General features: G+C 36.5%; 1 protein-coding gene across 8 annotated transcripts in view; it reads left to right on the top strand.

The window, feature by feature from the left end:
* The window catches only part of MARK1 (microtubule affinity regulating kinase 1), a 114528-nt gene extending 96675 nt beyond the window's left edge, over nucleotides 1–17853 (top strand). For 3 of the 8 annotated variants that reach the window (XM_038393901.2, XM_038393899.2, XM_043511735.1), the window contains exons 15-18: nucleotides 6297–6458; nucleotides 7199–7453; nucleotides 12673–12717; nucleotides 15817–17853. In XM_038393901.2, coding sequence (XP_038249829.1) covers nucleotides 6297–6458; nucleotides 7199–7453; nucleotides 12673–12717; nucleotides 15817–16171 — 817 coding nt within the window. In that variant the 3' untranslated portion in view covers nucleotides 16172–17853. The remainder of the gene's footprint in view (nucleotides 1–6296; nucleotides 6459–7198; nucleotides 7454–12672; nucleotides 12718–15816) is intronic. The other 5 variants (XM_038393902.2, XM_038393900.2, XM_043511733.1 and 2 more) reach the window with 3 other exon arrangements.
* Nucleotides 17854–19303: the final 1450 nt, after the last annotated feature.

Raw genomic sequence — 19303 nt, 5'->3', positions numbered from 1 at the left:
CTTATCTCATTTGTCAGAAAAAATACTTCTGTAATTGACTCTGCCCTTTTACTGTATCTGGTAGTTGGGGTGAATACTGTGTGTTAAATATTTTTAATTTTTTTAACAAAACATCTTGCACATTAATGGATACAGACCATTAAAATTACTTTTGTCTTAAATTATATTCATAAAATACCTATAGGAGTTGTAATTTTACAGCATCTGACTTAAGTGCAAAGTATCTCTCTAAAATTTATACTGAGATTTATTTGAAGGATCAAACAAATTCTTTTGTATTTTTAAAACACTAACCTACGTGCATCTGAGTGCTATACTTAAATGTAAAACCGTAAAGTTGGAAAGGGTGGAAAAGCCCCATCAAAGTAAAGCTAGTAAACAAACTATGTTTCCATTATCCACTCTTATGGTTTCACTAGTGTTGGAAGTTTCATATTGATCAATTTTACTGCACAGGCAGTATTTTTCTCTGAATTCTCGAAGGATAGGGTTGTTAATTTGCATATATAAAGGATCATATAACATATGAAAGGCGAGGAAAAGTGATTTTTTTAAACTATTTTTGATGACACTTAAAACATTCTAACACTACTATATAATTAGCACAGAAGGATGGGTTAAAAATAAGTTTTTAAGCTCTTGGGATATAATAATGTAACCGGTTGATCCATTTTTCCATCTGAATCTATAGAGGACTAGACATCCATCCTTTCCATGGTAAGGATTATATTTTGGTTACTGATGGGCTTCCTTGCTGCATATTAGAACAAGTGGTTGTTTAAAATAGGGTAAAATAGTTTTAAGTTTAAAATATCTAATAGATCATAATTTTCTGATTGCACAAAATATTGATGTTTTCTTTTAAATAGATTATTTAACTATATAGTACAGTATATAGGCAACTTATTATTTTTTACGATTTATTCTTGCCCACGATTGTGAAGAGATACTGGATTTATGTTGGCCTTCTTGACCCATTTTTGACCATAGTTAATATCCCAGACTCCCCCTCCCAATGTTTATCCCTCAGTGCCAGAGCTCTTCTACAAGAGTCCCTGCAGGACCCAGGTACTAGTTCGCTGATCCTAAAAGTCGCAGAAAATGCTACCATAAATGCCGCCCTGAACGAGGCTGCCTCTTGTCCACAATGATGCATGGGCTCCAGGATCTGCACCAGATCCCTAAGCTTATTAACAGTGTTGGGACAATATGTATCCTCCAAGGCAAGTGCTTTGAGACCACCCTGCTAGAAACCTCCAAACTAAAAACCGGCTACAACGATCTTGGTAACTATTCAGCATAATGACAAATGTAAGGGCTGATAGGCGGGTGGAAATTGTTGATGATATCACTAGCCCAGTTGCTAACAGCACCGTATGCTGCAGCACCTGTTCCTCCATACTGGGCCATATTGGTGACAGACCCTCCCTGCTCCTGAAATTGCACAAAATTTATAGAACTTCTCTCATAGCTATGGTCACACTTGTCCCTGCCAGCTGCGTTGCTCTCCTGTCCTGCCATCTGTTCGGTTAAATATCCTGGTTCTGGGTGACCCATTACCCCTTCTAAGCCATGTAGTGCTGCAGAAACAATTTCAGAAGCAACTGCCCAGACTGCTTGAATCAATTCTCTCTTGGCTTCCCCATCCCCAAATGCAGCCACTGGGAGTGTTTGCTTCCCCAGGATCCACATTACTTCCCTGTAGAGGGAATCCATTTGGTAGGCAGACCACCCTGGGCAACTTATAATTTTTTACAATTTATTATTAATTTTCTGTGATTTTTCTTTTTGAGAGAAGGCTGGCTTTTTGTCATGTGCTTGGTTTCTTATGAAACTGCATTTTGAAAGGTGAAAGGAAAAAATCTTGTTCAGCTACAGTTTCATGTGTTTATGTTCTTTGGCTTTTCTACAACACAGTATATTATAACAATTTCTATCTGGTGTAAGTTAGCTTTGGGACTATTCTGAATTTTTGATGGATTTCATTCATGCTTTGGTGAAGCTAAACATTTTATGTTAAGGGTCTAAAAAAGGGGACGCAAAGTAGTAGTTCAGTTTTGACAACTTGAATTTGGTTTACAAAATTCATAACACTGTAGTTCTCCATCCAGACACACCCGCTGAGCCTAAATTTTTGGGGCAACATTATAATTTACATTAGATGCACATATGTAGGAGAGTTTTATAAGTGACTCCTGGTGCCCTTCAATGTGGCTGACAGACTATTCAGTGAAGTCCTGCTGCTGCTTCAGTCTGCTTAGTGTGTACAGAAGGCACTAAAGCACTAGCACAGATTCCCATGCATGAATATATCATGAAGGGGTGTGTTTAACTGAACAGCTATAAATGATGTATGGAAGAGATATAAAGGAAACTTTATTTCTCTAATTAAAAAAAAAAGAAAAAAGAATGGAGTGGTGCCCCAGCTGTCCTGAGGGCAAAACCACCACTGTGTCTGTTCTAGGAAGTTGGAGAAAGAATGTTCTCTTGTTGAATGTACAGTGTCATCATTTTAAGTACTGTGGCCTCCTGGGAAGGACCCTAGTTCTTGTGGAGGTCATGTGAAGACTTTGAAACCCCGTCTGCGATATTAGACTCATTATGTCTGAGAAGTAATTCGCTCTGGCTTGCTTTTATAGCTCTTAGAGCTTTTTTCAGTTTCAAAGCTCATTTGAAAATTCTTTTATTCAATCAAAAAAAAATTTTTTTTTTAAGTTGTAAAATTTTCCTACAGGGACTTCATCTCATGGAGTCTATGCAGCATGGCAGCCAGGAGTTCTGATGCTGTGGTATTTTTCAAGTAATAGAATGCCTCTTAAAACTACAGTGCTTTCTTCCCTCTTGTCATATGCTTTGCATAGTGAAAATGGGCTTTTTTTAAAGAACTAATATATAACTTTGTGGTGTTTAAGGGTTTCAGTAAAGCATTGTGTAGCAAGACGGTTGAAGTACTTTGCAGGGTGCTTAGACAGCATTGTGATAGTGGCCTTAGAAATACCCAAGTATTCAAAAATTCAAATCCAAAATATGGTAAACATCATAAGACTACTTATGTTTTGCAATTTCCATTTCTTCTTTCAGGTAGACTTAACTTTTTTTTTTTTAGGCAACAAAGCTAACTAGTTGATATTTGGAAAATTTAATTAGAAGTAGTCAAAAATGTTTCTTCTTACTGTAGAAAATTTTGACTTTTAGTGGAAATTTGAATATCAACAAATTTTGGCCAAATACAGAAACATTTCCATTTTGAAATGCTGTTGCATTACCTCACTGAAGTTTTAATATGGGTGCCTTAAATTCCCCTTCTCCTCTACAAACCACAGTCCTTGGTCTAACTATATCACCATCAAGGCAATATTTAGGTGTTTGGGGTTTTTTTGACAATTCTAAATTTTCTGCAAAAAGCAAACACTTTCCCCAAAATCTTTGTTTTATTAAAAACCCAATTTTCTGTCAAACAGCTTTTTGACTGGAAGTCTTTCTTGAGCAGTTGGAGCCTGAATAACTTGTATAGGGTCTAGATCTCAGGAAACATGGAAGAAACCTATTTATATAGCAACAATTACTAAATGATAAGCTTGTGGAGTAGTATCGGTGACATGGTTGTAGTTATCAAAGTACAATAGGGACAAGAGAACTAAGTTTTCTCTACTACTCTGAACTCAGTCCACTAGTCCTTTTGGTTATCTGTGAAATGCAATTATGTGGACAGATAGTGGGTCCATAAATAGCACTTCTTGCAATCTGTTTTAAGTAGCTTTTTAAGTATTATTGTCACTACATTTTTCTGAATAAGCACAGTATTTATGTAGTCAACTTTCTTCCAAATCTGTCAGAATTCCAAGCTGTGTTTTAACATTTGATCTCTTTTTGGAAGATAGATTACTGTGAAGGCATTTCATTTTCTTGGGAATAATTCTGCTTGCTATATTGCACAATATGCACTACATCAGTGTGAAACATTCAAACTGAGAGGCAGCAAGAAGGAAAACCATATTGTTAAAATATTTAATTAAGAAATTTAAATCTGGGGGAAATATAGAAATGGGGAGGTCTCCACTTGCTAAATATTTACTGTGTGAAAGCTCTGAGTTTGACTGTAGTTGATTTTTCTGTAGGTTACCGTGACTCATTGCTCTTTTCTCTACAATTCAAAATAATTGGAGAAGGATTTATTTAAAACGTTAACAATAGTTTTTGAATCAGCATGCTTGATTAGTTATTGTACACCAGTATATTCCACCTCTGAAGTGTTTAATTCCCTCCCCCCCACCCATTTTATAATTTAGTTTCCTCAGTTTTATTTAGTGGACTGTCCACTCGGTTTATGCAAATAGAGACACGCTTCATAAGATCCCCACTCTTCAACTATGCACAAAGGTGCTTCCTTTGTGAAATTACCTTTTGCCCTTCCAAGGAATCCCTCTGCTGATGTTCCATGGTGCTTTCCTCTAAAGAGTTTTGGGGAACCTGCCAGTATTTGGGGAATACTGGTCCCCTGGTTACTCCTGAATTTGTGTGGAATACCAGCTGCTTATGTGGAGTCTCTTCTGTGGGTATAGTTGCAGGGGTCCACGCTACATGAGCAACGTTGCCAGGAGTGCCATCTCATTTATGCAGAGGGACTGCTATCCATTCGTGATGGCCCCTGCCTTATGATTATCTGGCTGTCTTCTGGTGGATACCTTGGATCTGTAGGGTTAGGAGGCCTTGCCTTTATGTACTCTGAGACCTTCAAAACTCTTTCGACTAAAGGGGGAGATTTCTGAAAAACTTCACGAGGAGAATTCGATTGAGGTTTTTAACTTACTGCAGTCTGCTCCTATGAGCTTCTTTGTAGGATAATCTATCTGATCCAAAAGCTAAAATCCTTGTGCTTTTGTTAACATCAGAGTTTTTTTATGAGTTGGTTACTATCTATTAATTTAGGAATCTGCAATATAAAAAGTGAGTATTTCCTAACTGTTAATGTAGATTGTCATTGCTTATAAGAAGTGGTTGACTTAGGGAAATTACAATTACTAGCTACACATATTTGATGTTCAGTTTGTATTTAGTGTTTCAACTGGGTGCATAAAAGTAAGTCAATTCTGATGTCCTTTATCTTTGGTAACTGTTGCAAGCAGTATAGGATCATCTTTTCCGTACACCTCTGCCCAATACCCTGTACTCTAGTCCTGACTTGCAGTGGTTTTGCTTATTTCAGTCCTGTGACAAACTAAGCAGAGACTATGAATTATGAAAAATTGAGTGGTCACTTTGACAGGTGAATAAATGTCCACTAGTGACTAAAAAAGCAATAACTATTTGAGCCTATGGCTCCAGAGGTGCAAGGTTGAGGCAGTAATGTGATACATGAGGCACGTTCTCAGGATGATCAGCTTCTGATGGAAATACTCGGTATGTGAAAGTAAGTGTGAGTGTGTTAGTGTGTGTATGAGAGAGAGACTACATTAAAAGAGCATATAAGATGCAACATCAAGCACTGAAAAGTTAGGCAATGCAAGAATTAGAGTTGTCTGAACGGCCTTAATTTGGCCCCTCTGTGCACATACATTATGATACAGTCTTTAATTACATGATCACATACTATCTTTGGAAATTTTAGATGCTAAAATCTAACATGTCTCCAATGAGTGTGTGTGAACTGAGATATTTGAAAGGCTGTTAACTTGGCCAAATTTGGGCAGATTTTCACAAGAACTGTAGAAAGCACATCTCTGACCAATTTCAAGTGCTTGCTGGAAAGCATGAGGGTACAAGAGTTTTTTCATTTAAAAAAAAATGGCAGACTCAATGGGAAAAGGTATTTTTTGCTCGTGTCATTCTGAGAAACAACCAAACTGTTCTGGCTGAAGTTTTTCCCATACAAAAAAATCAGACTGAGGCTAGACACCTAGCATTTAAGCCCAAACAGTTAAAGTTAGGGAAAGTTATAAAGGAAAATATGCTGGTAATCTTACTGAAAAAAGTTATTGTTTAGCTTCTTGTATATGTAAAGGAAAATAGTCTTATCTATATGAATGTAAGCAATAAAAAGCCATCCTGCAGCATCCTTGAATGAGATTTTTTTTCCATAGAAAGTGATTACAAAAACATGCATTTTTACCAAGAATAACATTGTTTTTGTGACTGACCATTGTAAGTTTGGTTTTGTTTTGTTTTGTACTTTTATTGAAGAGTGTTTATCTAGTTTCAGGGTTTGACATAAACTTTTCTGTTGGAATTGCCTTTTAAGCACATCTAACATGTTTTTTCTTATTGTTGTGGCCCTCCTGCCTTTCTTGTGACAAAAGCCTAACAGAAATGTCTGCGAGTAGCACATCTTCTGCAGGCTCTGCTGTTGCTTCTGCTGTATCAACACGACCTCGACACCAGAAATCTATGTCTGCCTCTGGTCATCCTATAAAAGTGACGCTGCCAACCATCAAAGATGGCACTGAAGCTTATCGACCGAGGTAATGTAATACTTAGCATTTGCATAGTGTTTTACATCTTCAAAATTCTGTACCAACTATTGTAAACATAAATATATTAATATAGTGTATATACTCTTAATATATTACATCATACAGTACTCCAGTATAGTTTTAAAATTGTATTCATTTGAGTAACAATGCTACATATTGTTTAGGTTCAGTTTTGTCCATGACGCATCATATTTTGCTCATATCACACAATAAATTCATGTCTCTGAATTAGATCTCAGTCATCAGGTAATTCCTGGAAAACAGCAATAGCTACATGTTTATCTGATACAGACTCAATTCATAGAGTAGATATGCTGACATATTTAAACTGAATTATAAATTTTAAATCTGTTAGCACTGAAGATTACTTCGCACCTATTGGTGTCAGGAAAAGCACTATAAAAGTGCTTGACCTCTTTAGTGTCAAGGTTAAAACTGGTATCATAATATATATATTTTGTGAGGTGGTATGTGGCTTTTTTTCAACTGTGTTCCCTCAAGGAGAATGCTGGAAAGATTTCAGCTCTGACCACCTGACTTGTGTGTATTAGAGTTTTGGAATCGGTCAGCATTTTTTTTTTTCATAGGAGGAGTGAACAGTCTCCCAAATGCTTTTCTTTTTGCGAATACAGACTAACAACAGCTGCTACTCTGAAACCAAATGTTAAGAGAAGTTATTTATATATATGGGAAGTTGTCCTGTGTTAAGCATTCTTCTGTTTTCCCAGCAGTGCAACTCAGAGAGTGCCTGCTGCTTCCCCATCAGCTCATAGTATTAGCACTACTACTCCAGACCGAACCCGCTTTCCTCGTGGGAGTTCAAGTCGAAGCACTTTCCACGGTGAGCAGCTGCGGGAGCGGCGTAATGCCACTTACAATGGACCACCTGCCTCACCTTCACATGAAACTGGTGCATTTGCACATGCTAGAAGGGGCACTTCAACTGGTATTATAAGCAAGATAACTTCCAAGTTTGTTCGCAGGTTAGTACCAGACTTTTCTGTGAACATTTTTGTGTTTTCTTTATTTCCTGTATATTTTTCACTTCCTCTAAGATAATAAATGAAATTTATTTTTCAAATTCTTAATTCTTTTAGAGGATTTCCAGTATGACAATCTAGCATAAATGTAAATTTAATTAGAATAGGATTATCTTTTTGTTTTGTTTTACCCTTTCAGAACCCGCTTAGCTTTGCTTTTTTCTGTATTATATCCATCCAGATTTGGCTAGCCATTCTCTTGCTTCTTTATCTTAAAAGAACAAAATTAGGGCTGTCAAGCGATTAAAAAAATTAATCTCGTGATTAACAATAATAGAATACCATTTATTTAAATATTTTTGGATGTTTTCTACATTTTCAAATACATTGATTTCAATTACAACACAGAATACAAAGTGTACAGTACTCACTTTATATATATTTTGGATTTACAAATGTTTGCCCTGTAAAAAAACAAACAAAAGAAATGGAAATTTTTCAGTTCACCTAATACAAGTACTGTAGTGCAATCTCTTTATCATGAAAGTTGAACTCACAAATGTAGAATTTTGGACAAAAAACCCCTGCATTCAAAAGTAAAACAATGTAAAACTTTAGAGCCTACAAGTCCACTCAGTTCTACTTCTTCAGCCAATTGCTCAGACAAACAAGTTTGGTTAAAATTTGCAGGAGATAACACTGCCCGCTTTTTGTTTACAATGTCACCTGAAAGTGAGAACAGGCGTTCATGTGGCACTGTTGTAGCCGGTGTCACAAGGTATTTACATGCCAGATGCACTAAAGATTTACATGTCCCTTCATGCTTCAACCACTACTCCCGAGGACATTTGTCCATGCCGATGAGTGGTTCTGCTCGATAACAATCCAAAACAGTGCGTGCTGATGCATGTTCATTTTCATCATCCAAGTCAGATGCCACCAGCAGAAGGTTGATTTTCTCTTTTGGTGGTTCGTGTTCTGTAGTTTCCGCATTGGAGTGTTGCTCTTTTAAGACTTCTCAAAGCATGCTTCACACCTCATCCCTCTCAGATTTTGGAATGCACTTCAGATTCTTAAACCTTCGGTCAAGTGCTCTAACTATTTTTAGAAATCTCACATTGGTACCTTCTTTGCGTTTTGTCAAATCTGCTGTGAAAGTGGTTTTTAAAACGAACATGTGCTAGGTCATAATCCAAGACTGCTATAACATGAAATATATGGCAGAATGCGGGTAAAACAGAAAAGGAGACATACAATTATCCCCCAAGGAGTTCAGTCACAAATTTAATTAACGCATTATTTTTTTTGACGAGCGTGGAAGTATGTTCTCTGGAATGGGGGCCAAAGCATGAAAGGGAATATGAATGTTTAGCATATCTGGCCCACAAATACCTTGCAACACGGGCTACAAAAGTGCCATCTGAATGCCTGTTCTCACTTTCAGGTGACATTGTAAATAAGAAGCAGGCAGCAGTATCTCCCATACATGTAAACAAACTTGTTTTTCTTAGCGATTGGCTGAACAAGAAGTAGGACTGAATGGACTTATAGGCTGTAAAGTTTTACATGGTTTTGTTTTTGAGCGCTGTTATGTAACAAAAAAAATCTACATTTGTAAGTTATACTTTCATGATAAAGAGATTGCACTACCCTACTTTTATGAGGTGAATTGAAAAGTACTATTTTTGTTTATCGTTTTTACAGTACAAATATTTGTAATCAAAAATAATATAAAGTGAGCACTGTACACTTTGAGTTCCTGTGTTGTAATAGAAATCAATATTGAAAATGTAGAAAAACATCCAAAAATATTTAATAAATTTGAATTGGTATTATATTGTTTAAAAGTGCGATTAATCACAGTTAATATTTTTAATCGCAATTCAATTTTTTGAGGTAATCGCCTGAGTTAACTGCGATTAATCGACAGCCATAAACAAAATAGTCACATATTTCATGCAGTAACTACAGTGTTTTCCTATTTATATCACTATAAGAAAAATAATAAAAATGGGGTTCGGTTTGAACAACTGAAAGGATAGTTTGATTTATACATGAAAAATCTCTCCATCTGCAAAATTGATATGCTCTGATTAAACAAATTATCATGTAACATTAAAGAGAACATTTACATTTTAATGATGAATTGTAATCAAGTGATATAGGTGTAATTAATTACAAAGACCATTCCTACAATAGCAAGATTATTAATCACTGGAGAACTCCTCTCTATTCAGACAAAATCAGTGTTTTCCCTATTCACAGGTTATTGTAGAGAATTTTGGTTTCTCATTGAGGACAGTAAAAATGACATGTAAAAGTGTACACTGACCGCTAGCATCTGGAAATCCTCATTTGTGTCAACATTAAGTAATCTTTTTTTCTTTCATTTAAATTTATTTTTGAAGCAGTTGATAAAGAATCTGAAAGTCAAGGAAGCACTTCAATGTTTACATATAACCATGATGGATGCTGTAGAAAAGCATAAGATATATAGATAAATTATTTTATCCTAAGTGACTATTTACCTGATTACCTTTTAAAGCTTTCTTACAAGAAAATTTAATTTTCACATTTCACTTATGTCTGGATCAATTGATTTTAGTTTGAAACACCTGCAGGGATTTAACCTACAGTTTTCAGGAAGTAGTAGGCAAGTTACAGAGGTTACAAATAGCACTCTACTGCACAACTGTCAATTTCACAACATAATTAAATCCCACAGATCTTTGCTTTCTTTGAAGAATCATAATATCCTATATTAAATTCCAGATATGCTTTCTAGTCTTAAATCACTTCATAAGTGAAACTTGCCATTTTAATATAAGAATAGTTACAAGATGACAAGAATAGTTTCTTGCACTGTACACGCTGATCTCATGAACAAAATGTGACGGGGGAGATCGAATTAAATAGCATGATAGGTTCAAAATAAATATCAGTCTGATCCTCTTAAAATAAGATGAATCTAAGGTGCTGACAGTGTGTGGTTAATTGTCTAAATAAGATGTATTATAATCTACCTTTGCCAGAATTTTTTCCAAACTTGAGGATGCAGAAATCTGAACCTACATTAATGGCATAAGCTCTGTGTGTGTGTGTGTGTGTGTGTGTGTGTGTGTGTGTGTGTATATATATGTGTATATATAGTGTGTGTGTGTGTGTGTGTATATGAGAAACCTTTTCTGTTCCCTTTCTCAACATTACAACCCACTTCGAAGTGCTCTGTCATTCCATCTGGACAACAAAATTCCAAATGGGGTGAAGTGCATTTTCCACTAAGTAATTAATCATTTCAGGAGTATACATTACTTGTTTGTCATTATAAATGTCATTCTGAGACTATATTAAATAAAATGGTATGCAGGTAATGTTGTGAAGAAAAGGAGTACTTGTGGCACCTTAGAGACTAACAAATTTATTTGAGCATAAGCTTTCGTGAGCTACAGCTCACTTCATCAGATGCATCCGATGAAGTGAGCTATAGCTCACGAAAGCTTATGCTCAAATAAATTTGTTAGTCTCTAAGGTGCCACAAGTACTCCTTTTCTTTTTGCGAATACAGACTAACACGGCTGCTGTTGTGAAGAATGGTGATTTTTTTTTAATAGCCAGTTTTAGACTTTTTAATCATATGCAGTTAACAGTAGATTTATATAGGACACACTGACAGTGTTGTGTCTCCTAATTAAATCAAACTTTAACAAAAAATTACTTCTATGCATGATGGAGGATTTGTTTTTGTTTTAGATCTGATTATTAATTATAGTGCTAAAATTCTAAGAAAAAGCTACCTTCTGGTGTTTTCTTGTCAGTGACTACAAATCCTAAATTTCAAACCTCAAACATTTTGCTGTTCACCCTTTTTTAAAACAACACACAGTCCAAAAACAGGTGGTTAGAATTTTCTCAGTAGTGTTAATCATTTCATCAAACCAAAAGCTTGACATTCCCTGCCTCTCAGATCATTAATGGGGGTGCTTGCCTCAAAGATATTTTGTTATATTCTACCAATCTTAAATTAACTGTTTTGACTGTGTTTGGATTGTCTCAGTCTTGATGTTGATAATTTATTTCTTAATATCTTTGAATAACATGAAACATTACCCTAGTGAGCAATAGTTTTATATGTATATTGTTTACAAAGGTGTCCAGAAGTATTGTTTTTATTTTATTTTATTTTCTGGCAATTGTATGTGTTTTTCTGGTAAGCATGTAAGGTATTTATATGCAGTAAATGCTTTTAGACATTACTTAAAATGCAGCTTTCTTAGGGTACAGAGTATTGAGGCATTTTGTTGAAATGTGTATTAACAATTTGTGCCAAATGATACTCCCTAGACAGTCAGTTACCTAGGCGTTCATATAGAATAATTTTGAAGGGTGTTGTGCTGGATTAAAAATAAATCTTATAAAATATTTACTAAAATGCTTGTACTGCAGCACTGGGAATGTACCCACTTACCAGATTTTGATACCTTGGCTTACATAATATGCATTGTACATATCTTTTTTTTTTTTCAAATAGCCAGAGGCTATTAAAGCATATTGTTAAGTAATTATTTTACAAATCATGACACCAATTCAGCAAGGTACCTAAGCACCTGCCTAACTTAAAGCCCATCAGTAGTGCTGTTGAATTCAATGGGATAATTTGTTTGCTTAAAGTTAAACAGATGCATATGTAACCTTTTGAATTAGGGTCTCGGGTTGATCCAAGAAACTCATGGGCATATGCTTAGCTCTAAATATGTAACCATGCTTAGAGCTAAGCAGATGCCTAATGTTTCCAGGATCAGAGCCCAAGGGCCTGAACCAGAGAGGAGCTGAGCACTTGCAGCCTATATTTGGCTTCAGGCGTAGTTGAGGGCACATAGCACCTCTCTGGTTCAGGTCCTCGTTGACTAAAGTGCTATAACTATACTTATTGGAATCATATATGGCCATTTTTCAGTCTGTATTAGGCCAAAACTCTGTAACTTATGCTAACCTTACCAAGAGTTTAAAAAAAAATTACATATCAGGGTTGCAATAAATTGAGGCATCATAAAGGGAAGTCAAACTTGCAGCTGAAAAATAGTACTTAACAAAAATTAGTAAATACAACATTTTTATGCTGAATCTTTGTTCGGTAGTTACTTTAACTCTGTTATAGATATGGGTTCTCTTGACTTTTATTTTTCGTCTTTATCATTGAATCTCAACCTTAACTTTGTTTTGAGGGATCCAAGTGAAGGCGAAGCCAGTGGCAGAACTGACACCTCAAGGTGAGGAGCCACAATTAATACTTCGCTGCTAGGTCCTTTGTGTTAAAAGTTAAAGTGATTTCTGAAAGATTTTTAACCAGGATTTAAAATAGAATAGTGCCTAAATAACTTGTATTTTTAAAATGTTCTGTTTTGCGGTGGGCCCCTGCTCATCCCTCTTAATTCCCTAGAAATTCACTTTTTGATTTTTAAATACTTGTAGATATATGTTCAAAACTGTGTTTTGTATTGTACATTTTGTAAAGAAGCAAACTTGATAAGTTAACACACTACTATGAAAGCAATCCCAGCTACAAGATTAAACCAAATCATAAGGCTCTTCTTTAAACCTATCTTCTTATGTTTAATATTATTTAATATAATTTAGATTTAAGTAGCAAATATGTAGGTTAATACTTAATGTGTACATGTAGTGTAAAAATATTTAATATAGTCACATATTGTATTCATCATTTAAAAGTCACCGTTCGCCAACAGTTATCACCCTGCAATGTCTGAGGTATCCATGGTTCTTTACACTTTAAAAATAACAGTGGTATTCAGATATTGTTGGGTGGTAATTGTAAATATTGACTTTGTGTGGCAATCACTACACACACAAACAAAACTGTAGCTGTAACATAAGCAATAACATACTGTACAAGTGTTCACCTCTCAGTATATGTTCTCTTCTAGCACGTCTCAGCATGTTGACTCTGCCTTTTTAATGTGTTTGGTAAAGCAGGTGTACATTCATGAAGCATCTAATGAATGAATAAACAATGAACACACACTGCAGTTGTTATACTCTAAAATGGTTAATTACAAAAAAGAATGGCTATTTTCTAAGAGAAAACATTTAATAAGCATCTGTATTTAAAAGAGCAGCAGCTCTTTAAACAGTATATGTTGCTTAGTATAACTAATATACTGTGTATGGTTTTGAATTACCTGTTTCAGCATTTTTTTTCCTCCTATGTCCTTAAGCTGCTGTGCTGCTGACACTATAGTATAGTCAAGTCTGTTAAGTTAATTAAGCATGGCAGTGGATTTCACCACTCATTCCTGGTCTCTAACGGTCCCTGCTGCTGCTTCCTGGTTATCCTCCAGCCTAGTATATTTTGGGCATCAGGCCACATCCTGAAATGCTACCTGAGTCCAAACCTCGACTATGCTGCTGTGCCAAGTCTTCTAATACTGATGTGGTTCTGTGGTGGCAGCAATGAAAATAAACCATCAGTTTTTAATGTTTAAAAAGCATGCTTTTTTTACAGCTATTTAGAGTGGTTCTGCTCTGAATAGTGAAAAGTTTATTAAATGAAGTGGCAGGTAATCTTTGTTTCGGGGGGGGGAGAGGGGGGACCTCGTTGTTGAGAATAGCACTTTAAATATAGGGGGAAGAGACTGTTTTCCTGTGTTTGTAGAACAACTGGCACGTTTTAAGTAAAAATAATACCAGTAATGGCTGTCGTAAAGGGCTTTGCCCAGCCGTAGTGGCCTTAGCGTAATTGAGTTAGGCAGTGTTTTGGGAACGAAGTTTCCTGCCCAAGAAGTACAAGTGGGCAGGAGGTGGGAAATGAAAGGAGAATAGTAGGGATGCAAGGAAAGGAAATGGGGAGAACGAGGGTGAGGAAAATCTGGTCTGAAATTGACTTCCGCTCTTCGTTTAACAGATCCTGCCTAGGAAACACCCCCTCCTCAATAGTGGGTGGTAGCATCAGCAGCTCTTGGGCATCTGGGAAAAGAAACAGCAGACTCTGGAACTCCTTTTAAATTTAAAATGAGTACTATTTTACAAAACTGTGTTTCAAACTTACCTATGTTGAGTGATCTGATGGGTAAAGAAGCTTTATAGTCCCACTGTTTGTGTTCATTAGAAGATAATTACTTGGGATTTTATCTGTCATTTTATCATCTAAAATGACATTTTTGTCTCTCTTTCTCACTATTCTGTTATGTGTCTTCTGGCTTTGTATTGTTATGAGAGACATAGAAGCTGTTTGCCCACCCAGTTGAGTAATTTAATATAAAATTCTACTGCATCAGTTAAAATAGGATGTTGCGAAAATATAAGGTCACTTTAAAAAGGAGGAGAAAGAAGGGTCAAAAGTCCCTAAAGAATCTGTAAAAACAAATTGGGTTAATTGTGAGCATAATGCTCCACAATTTGTAAATATAGGAAATGAGTTTCTCTTCATGCACAAGCATGAAAGCAAAAACTTTGTGTGGAATGCAGGGTGGGTTTCCTTCCTTTGCTGCTTTTACAGCATGTTTATACATCCAGACCATGTGTCCCACAAATTAATACCTTTTGTTGATGTATGCTCCAAATGATGAGCTCAATAGAAATCAAAAGATACTTTTTAAAATGTAGATTCCACTGTCTCCTGCTACAGCAGAGCAGAGGGATGTGTATCTGTAGTTTCCATTGCATATGCAAAAAAAAGCTTTGTTATCCGGCATGTTGGGGGAATGGAGGGTGAGGGCAAGTCAAAAATTCTGATTAACTAAAAGGGAGGGAGTTTGGGTGTGGGAGGGAACTCAAGGCTGGGGGTTGGGGTGCAGGCTCTGGGAGGGAGTTTGGGTGCAGGAGGGGGCTTGGGGCAGGGGGTTGGGGCATGGGACGGGTTGCGGGGTGCTATGTCCGGGCGGCACTCACCTCTGGCAGCTCCCCGCAAGTGGCGATATGTCCCTTTTGCTGCTAGGCAGAGGTGCAGGCAGGCAGCTCTGCACGCTGCCTCCACCTGCAGGCGCTGTCCCCACAGCTCCCATTGGCCATGGTCCCATTGGCCCCGATCCTCTGCCTAGGAACAGCAGGGACATGTCACTGCCTGCGGGGAGCCGCCTGAGGTGAGCGCCGTCTGGATCTGGCATCCCAAAACACCTCCTGTGCCCCAAACCTCTGCCCTAAGCTCCCTCCCGCATCCAAACTCTCTCCCTGAGCCCACGCCCCCAAGCCCCTCCTGAAATGCCAGTTTCTAGAGCTTTCTGGTTGGTAAAGTGCCGGATAACACAGCTTTACTGTGTTATAGTTAGGATTTTCTTAAACTTTATTACCTTCTAGCACTTATCTATTGTATGGATTTTATTTTTGAGCGTGCAACATGTTTCTCTCTCTAGGAGTGCTTCTGGGGAACCAAAAGACCGAGAAAAGGAGGATAGCAAAGATTCCAAACCACGTTCTTTGCGATTCACATGGAGTATGAAGACCACTAGTTCCATGGACCCAAATGATATGATGAGAGAGATTCGAAAAGTGTTAGATGCTAATAACTGTGACTATGAACAAAAAGAGAGGTTTTTGCTCTTCTGTGTTCATGGTGATGCACGACAGGATAGTCTTGTTCAATGGGAGATGGAAGTCTGCAAATTGCCACGATTGTCACTCAATGGAGTCCGCTTCAAGAGAATATCTGGGACTTCTATTGCATTTAAGAACATTGCATCCAAAATTGCAAATGAGCTTAAGCTGTAACAAGAAACTAAATATATGGGATCAGGGAAAATTCATATGTGAACTACACTTAGGTTTTGAATGTACTGGTTACGCCTAGTGTGATTGGCCTGTGAAACTCCCCATGTAGAAATTGTCCCTATTGCAATAAGGTTATACATAGTTATTCTGAATTGTAAAATTAAATTCAGTATGACCTATACTAAATAACTGTAGCTAAAGAAGTTATGTTCACATGTACAGGTAAGTATATAGAGCATTCTGTTCATTTTATGTTCATAGAGTTGTATAATAAAAAAGATGATTGCTTAAATACAGATCTTGTATAGTTGTCTAGATTTCTGCACAAAAGTGTATGTTTGATGCTTTGAGTTGAAAAAGTTCTTCCCTATCACTATTTACATTTTTGGTGGTTTTAATAATTCTTCTATCATGCATTTTTTAAAACTGTGTCCAGAGTCAAAATGCACAAAAAATAGTTTTCAGAACTGTAGCATGACCATTTTTAGTTATTTAAAAATCATATGTGAATTTGAATCAGAAGTCGATAAATCGGCTTTTGTGGTACACAAAACTGTTCCTACTTATGTTTGGTTCTTATCCTTGGTATTGGACAGTATTTAGCTGAAAAATACAAACATGTTTACAGTGTTGGCACTTACAGATTTAAAAAGATTATTTTGCCTTGGGCTGGCTGAGAGCTGCTGGGGAACAGAAATCCCATCTAGGTAATGTTTTGTGTGCAAATTATAATGCTTACTCTCATGGCCCATTGAAAATGTAGCATCAAAATGGAGAAGAGTAAATTATTTCATTTAAATAATATGATGTAAAATATCACTTGTTTGCTGCCTTCAATATATTGCAAATTCTAGTGTGTGGAAATATATTAATGTTGGGACTGTTTCATAGCACAAAATAATTTGAAGTGTTGACCAATTGTATGAGTTAATTATACCACCTCAGGAATTTAAATGGCTTTTGGAATATTTGCCCCCAAAGACAACATGCAATTCCTTATGATACTTTACTACTAAACAATAATGGTTGATTTATCTTATGTGATTGTACAATTTGTTCCCATGTAACTTGTTTGTGTTTAATATTTTACCAGATTTCTTGTATTTATACCACATCATTATGCCTGTAATGTGCAGCTTTGTAATTTAGGCATTTGCCTATGGAAAAAAAATTTCCTTCCATAATTAGTAATATAAACTATGTAAAACCACTAGTAATGGTACCTTTTAATACTTGTTCTTTTGTACTGAATTAACCATAGAGGTTGGTTGTGCAATGTTATTTAATGTCGTAATTACTGTAATATCCCCCCCATATGCACACTCTTGTGGAGAATAGAAAGTTAATTCAAAATCTGTCACTTTAAAAAAAAATTTAAAGCTGTGGTAAACTGTAACTCTAAATTAGAAGGCTGTAAGTGTAGCTAATATGCCATTCAATAATGGCTTCTTGACAGAGGTGGATTTTACATGCTGTACTATACTGTGATGTAGCTTTCTGTAACAGTTATATTCTGAAATGAACGTGTATTGTTGCCTTAGAAAAAGGGTGGTGTTTGGAAAGAAACAACTGTAGCCCCTTTTTACCTGGTGTTTATTCAAACAAATTTTGATGCAAGTCATCTTGATTCACTTTCACTGGTGCACTCTATTAAAACTTACTTGAACAGTTCTCGTACTAAAGCGCTTGTCGTTTGCCCTTAATCAAAATGAAAACCTATTCCAAGGAGATATTTTTATTATGCAACAGTCCTAGAGGTCTCTTCTTGCAGTTATGTATTTTATTTGTTCCTTTGGTTTACAAAAAAATGTTCTATGTTGCGCAAAATCAATCCCTGCATAATTTTTATGGTCCCACTGATCAAAGTGCTGAGCATCTTCTAGAAGGTGCCAGTGGGGGTTCAGGGTGCTTTGCATCTTATAGAATTGCATCATTGGTACACATCTATATCCATATCCCAGTTTTTGTAAGTAATCTCTTCATATGTTCACCACAAATCTGCTTCAAGAATGATTTAGATATCTATGCAATTTATCCATGAATCATAAGAATGACCATACTGGGTCAGACCAATGGGCCATCTAGCCCAGTATCATGTCTTCTGACAGTGCCTGATGCCAGATGCTTCAGAGTGAACAGAACAGGGCAATTTATTGAGTGATCAATTCCCTGGCATCCAGTCCCAGTTTCTAGCAGTTAGAGATGTAGGGATAACCAGAACACAGGGTTTCGTCCCTGACCATCTTGGTTAATAGTCATTGATGGACCTATCCTCCATGAACTTACTAAATTTTTTTTTTGAACGCAGTTATACTTTTGGCCTTCACAACATCCTCTGGTAACAAGTTCCACAGGTTGACTGTGTGTTGTGTGAAGAAATACTTCCTTTTGTTTGCGTTAATCCTGCAGTTTACTAATTTCATTGGGTGACCCCTGGTTAATATGATATGGGAAGGGATAAATAACACTTTTTTTCCACACCATTCATATCCCCCCTCGGTTCTCTTTTCCAAGCTGAACAGTCTTTTTAATCTCTTCTCATATGGAAGCTGAACCATACCCCAATCATTTGTATTGCCCTTCTCGGTACTTTTTCCAATTCTAATACAACTTTTTTGAGATGGGGAAACCAGAACTGCACCCAGTATTCAAGGTGTGGGTGTACCATGGAGCTGTATAGTGGCATTATGGTACTTTGTCTTATCTATCCCTTTCCTAATGGTTCCTAACATTCTGTTAGCTTTTTTGCCTGCTGCTGCCCATTGAGCAGACGTTTTCAGAGAACTATCTGCAATGATTCCAAAATCTGTTTCTTGAATGGTACGCATAATTTTGTATGTGTGGTCAGGATTATGTTTTCCAATGTCCATTACTTTGCACTTATCAACATTGAATTTCATCTGCCTCTTTCTTGCCAAGTCATTCAGTTTTGTGAGATCTTCATAACTCTTTGCATTCTGCTTTGGACTTAATTATGTTGAATAATTTTGTATCATCTGCAAACTTTGCCACCTCACTGTTTACCCCTTTTTCCCAGCTCACTTCTAAATATGTTGAACAGCACTGGTCCGACCCCCATTTTTGTTGGATTTCTGTTTTTGTACCCTCTCTAAAATCTGTGAACACTTCACT

The sequence above is a fragment of the Dermochelys coriacea genome, chromosome 3, assembly GCF_009764565.3.
Source record: "Dermochelys coriacea isolate rDerCor1 chromosome 3, rDerCor1.pri.v4, whole genome shotgun sequence".
Taxonomy (NCBI): domain Eukaryota; kingdom Metazoa; phylum Chordata; order Testudines; family Dermochelyidae; genus Dermochelys; species Dermochelys coriacea.
The sequence above is the reverse complement of the archived record's forward strand: the minus strand, read 5'-3'. Positions and strand labels throughout refer to the sequence as shown.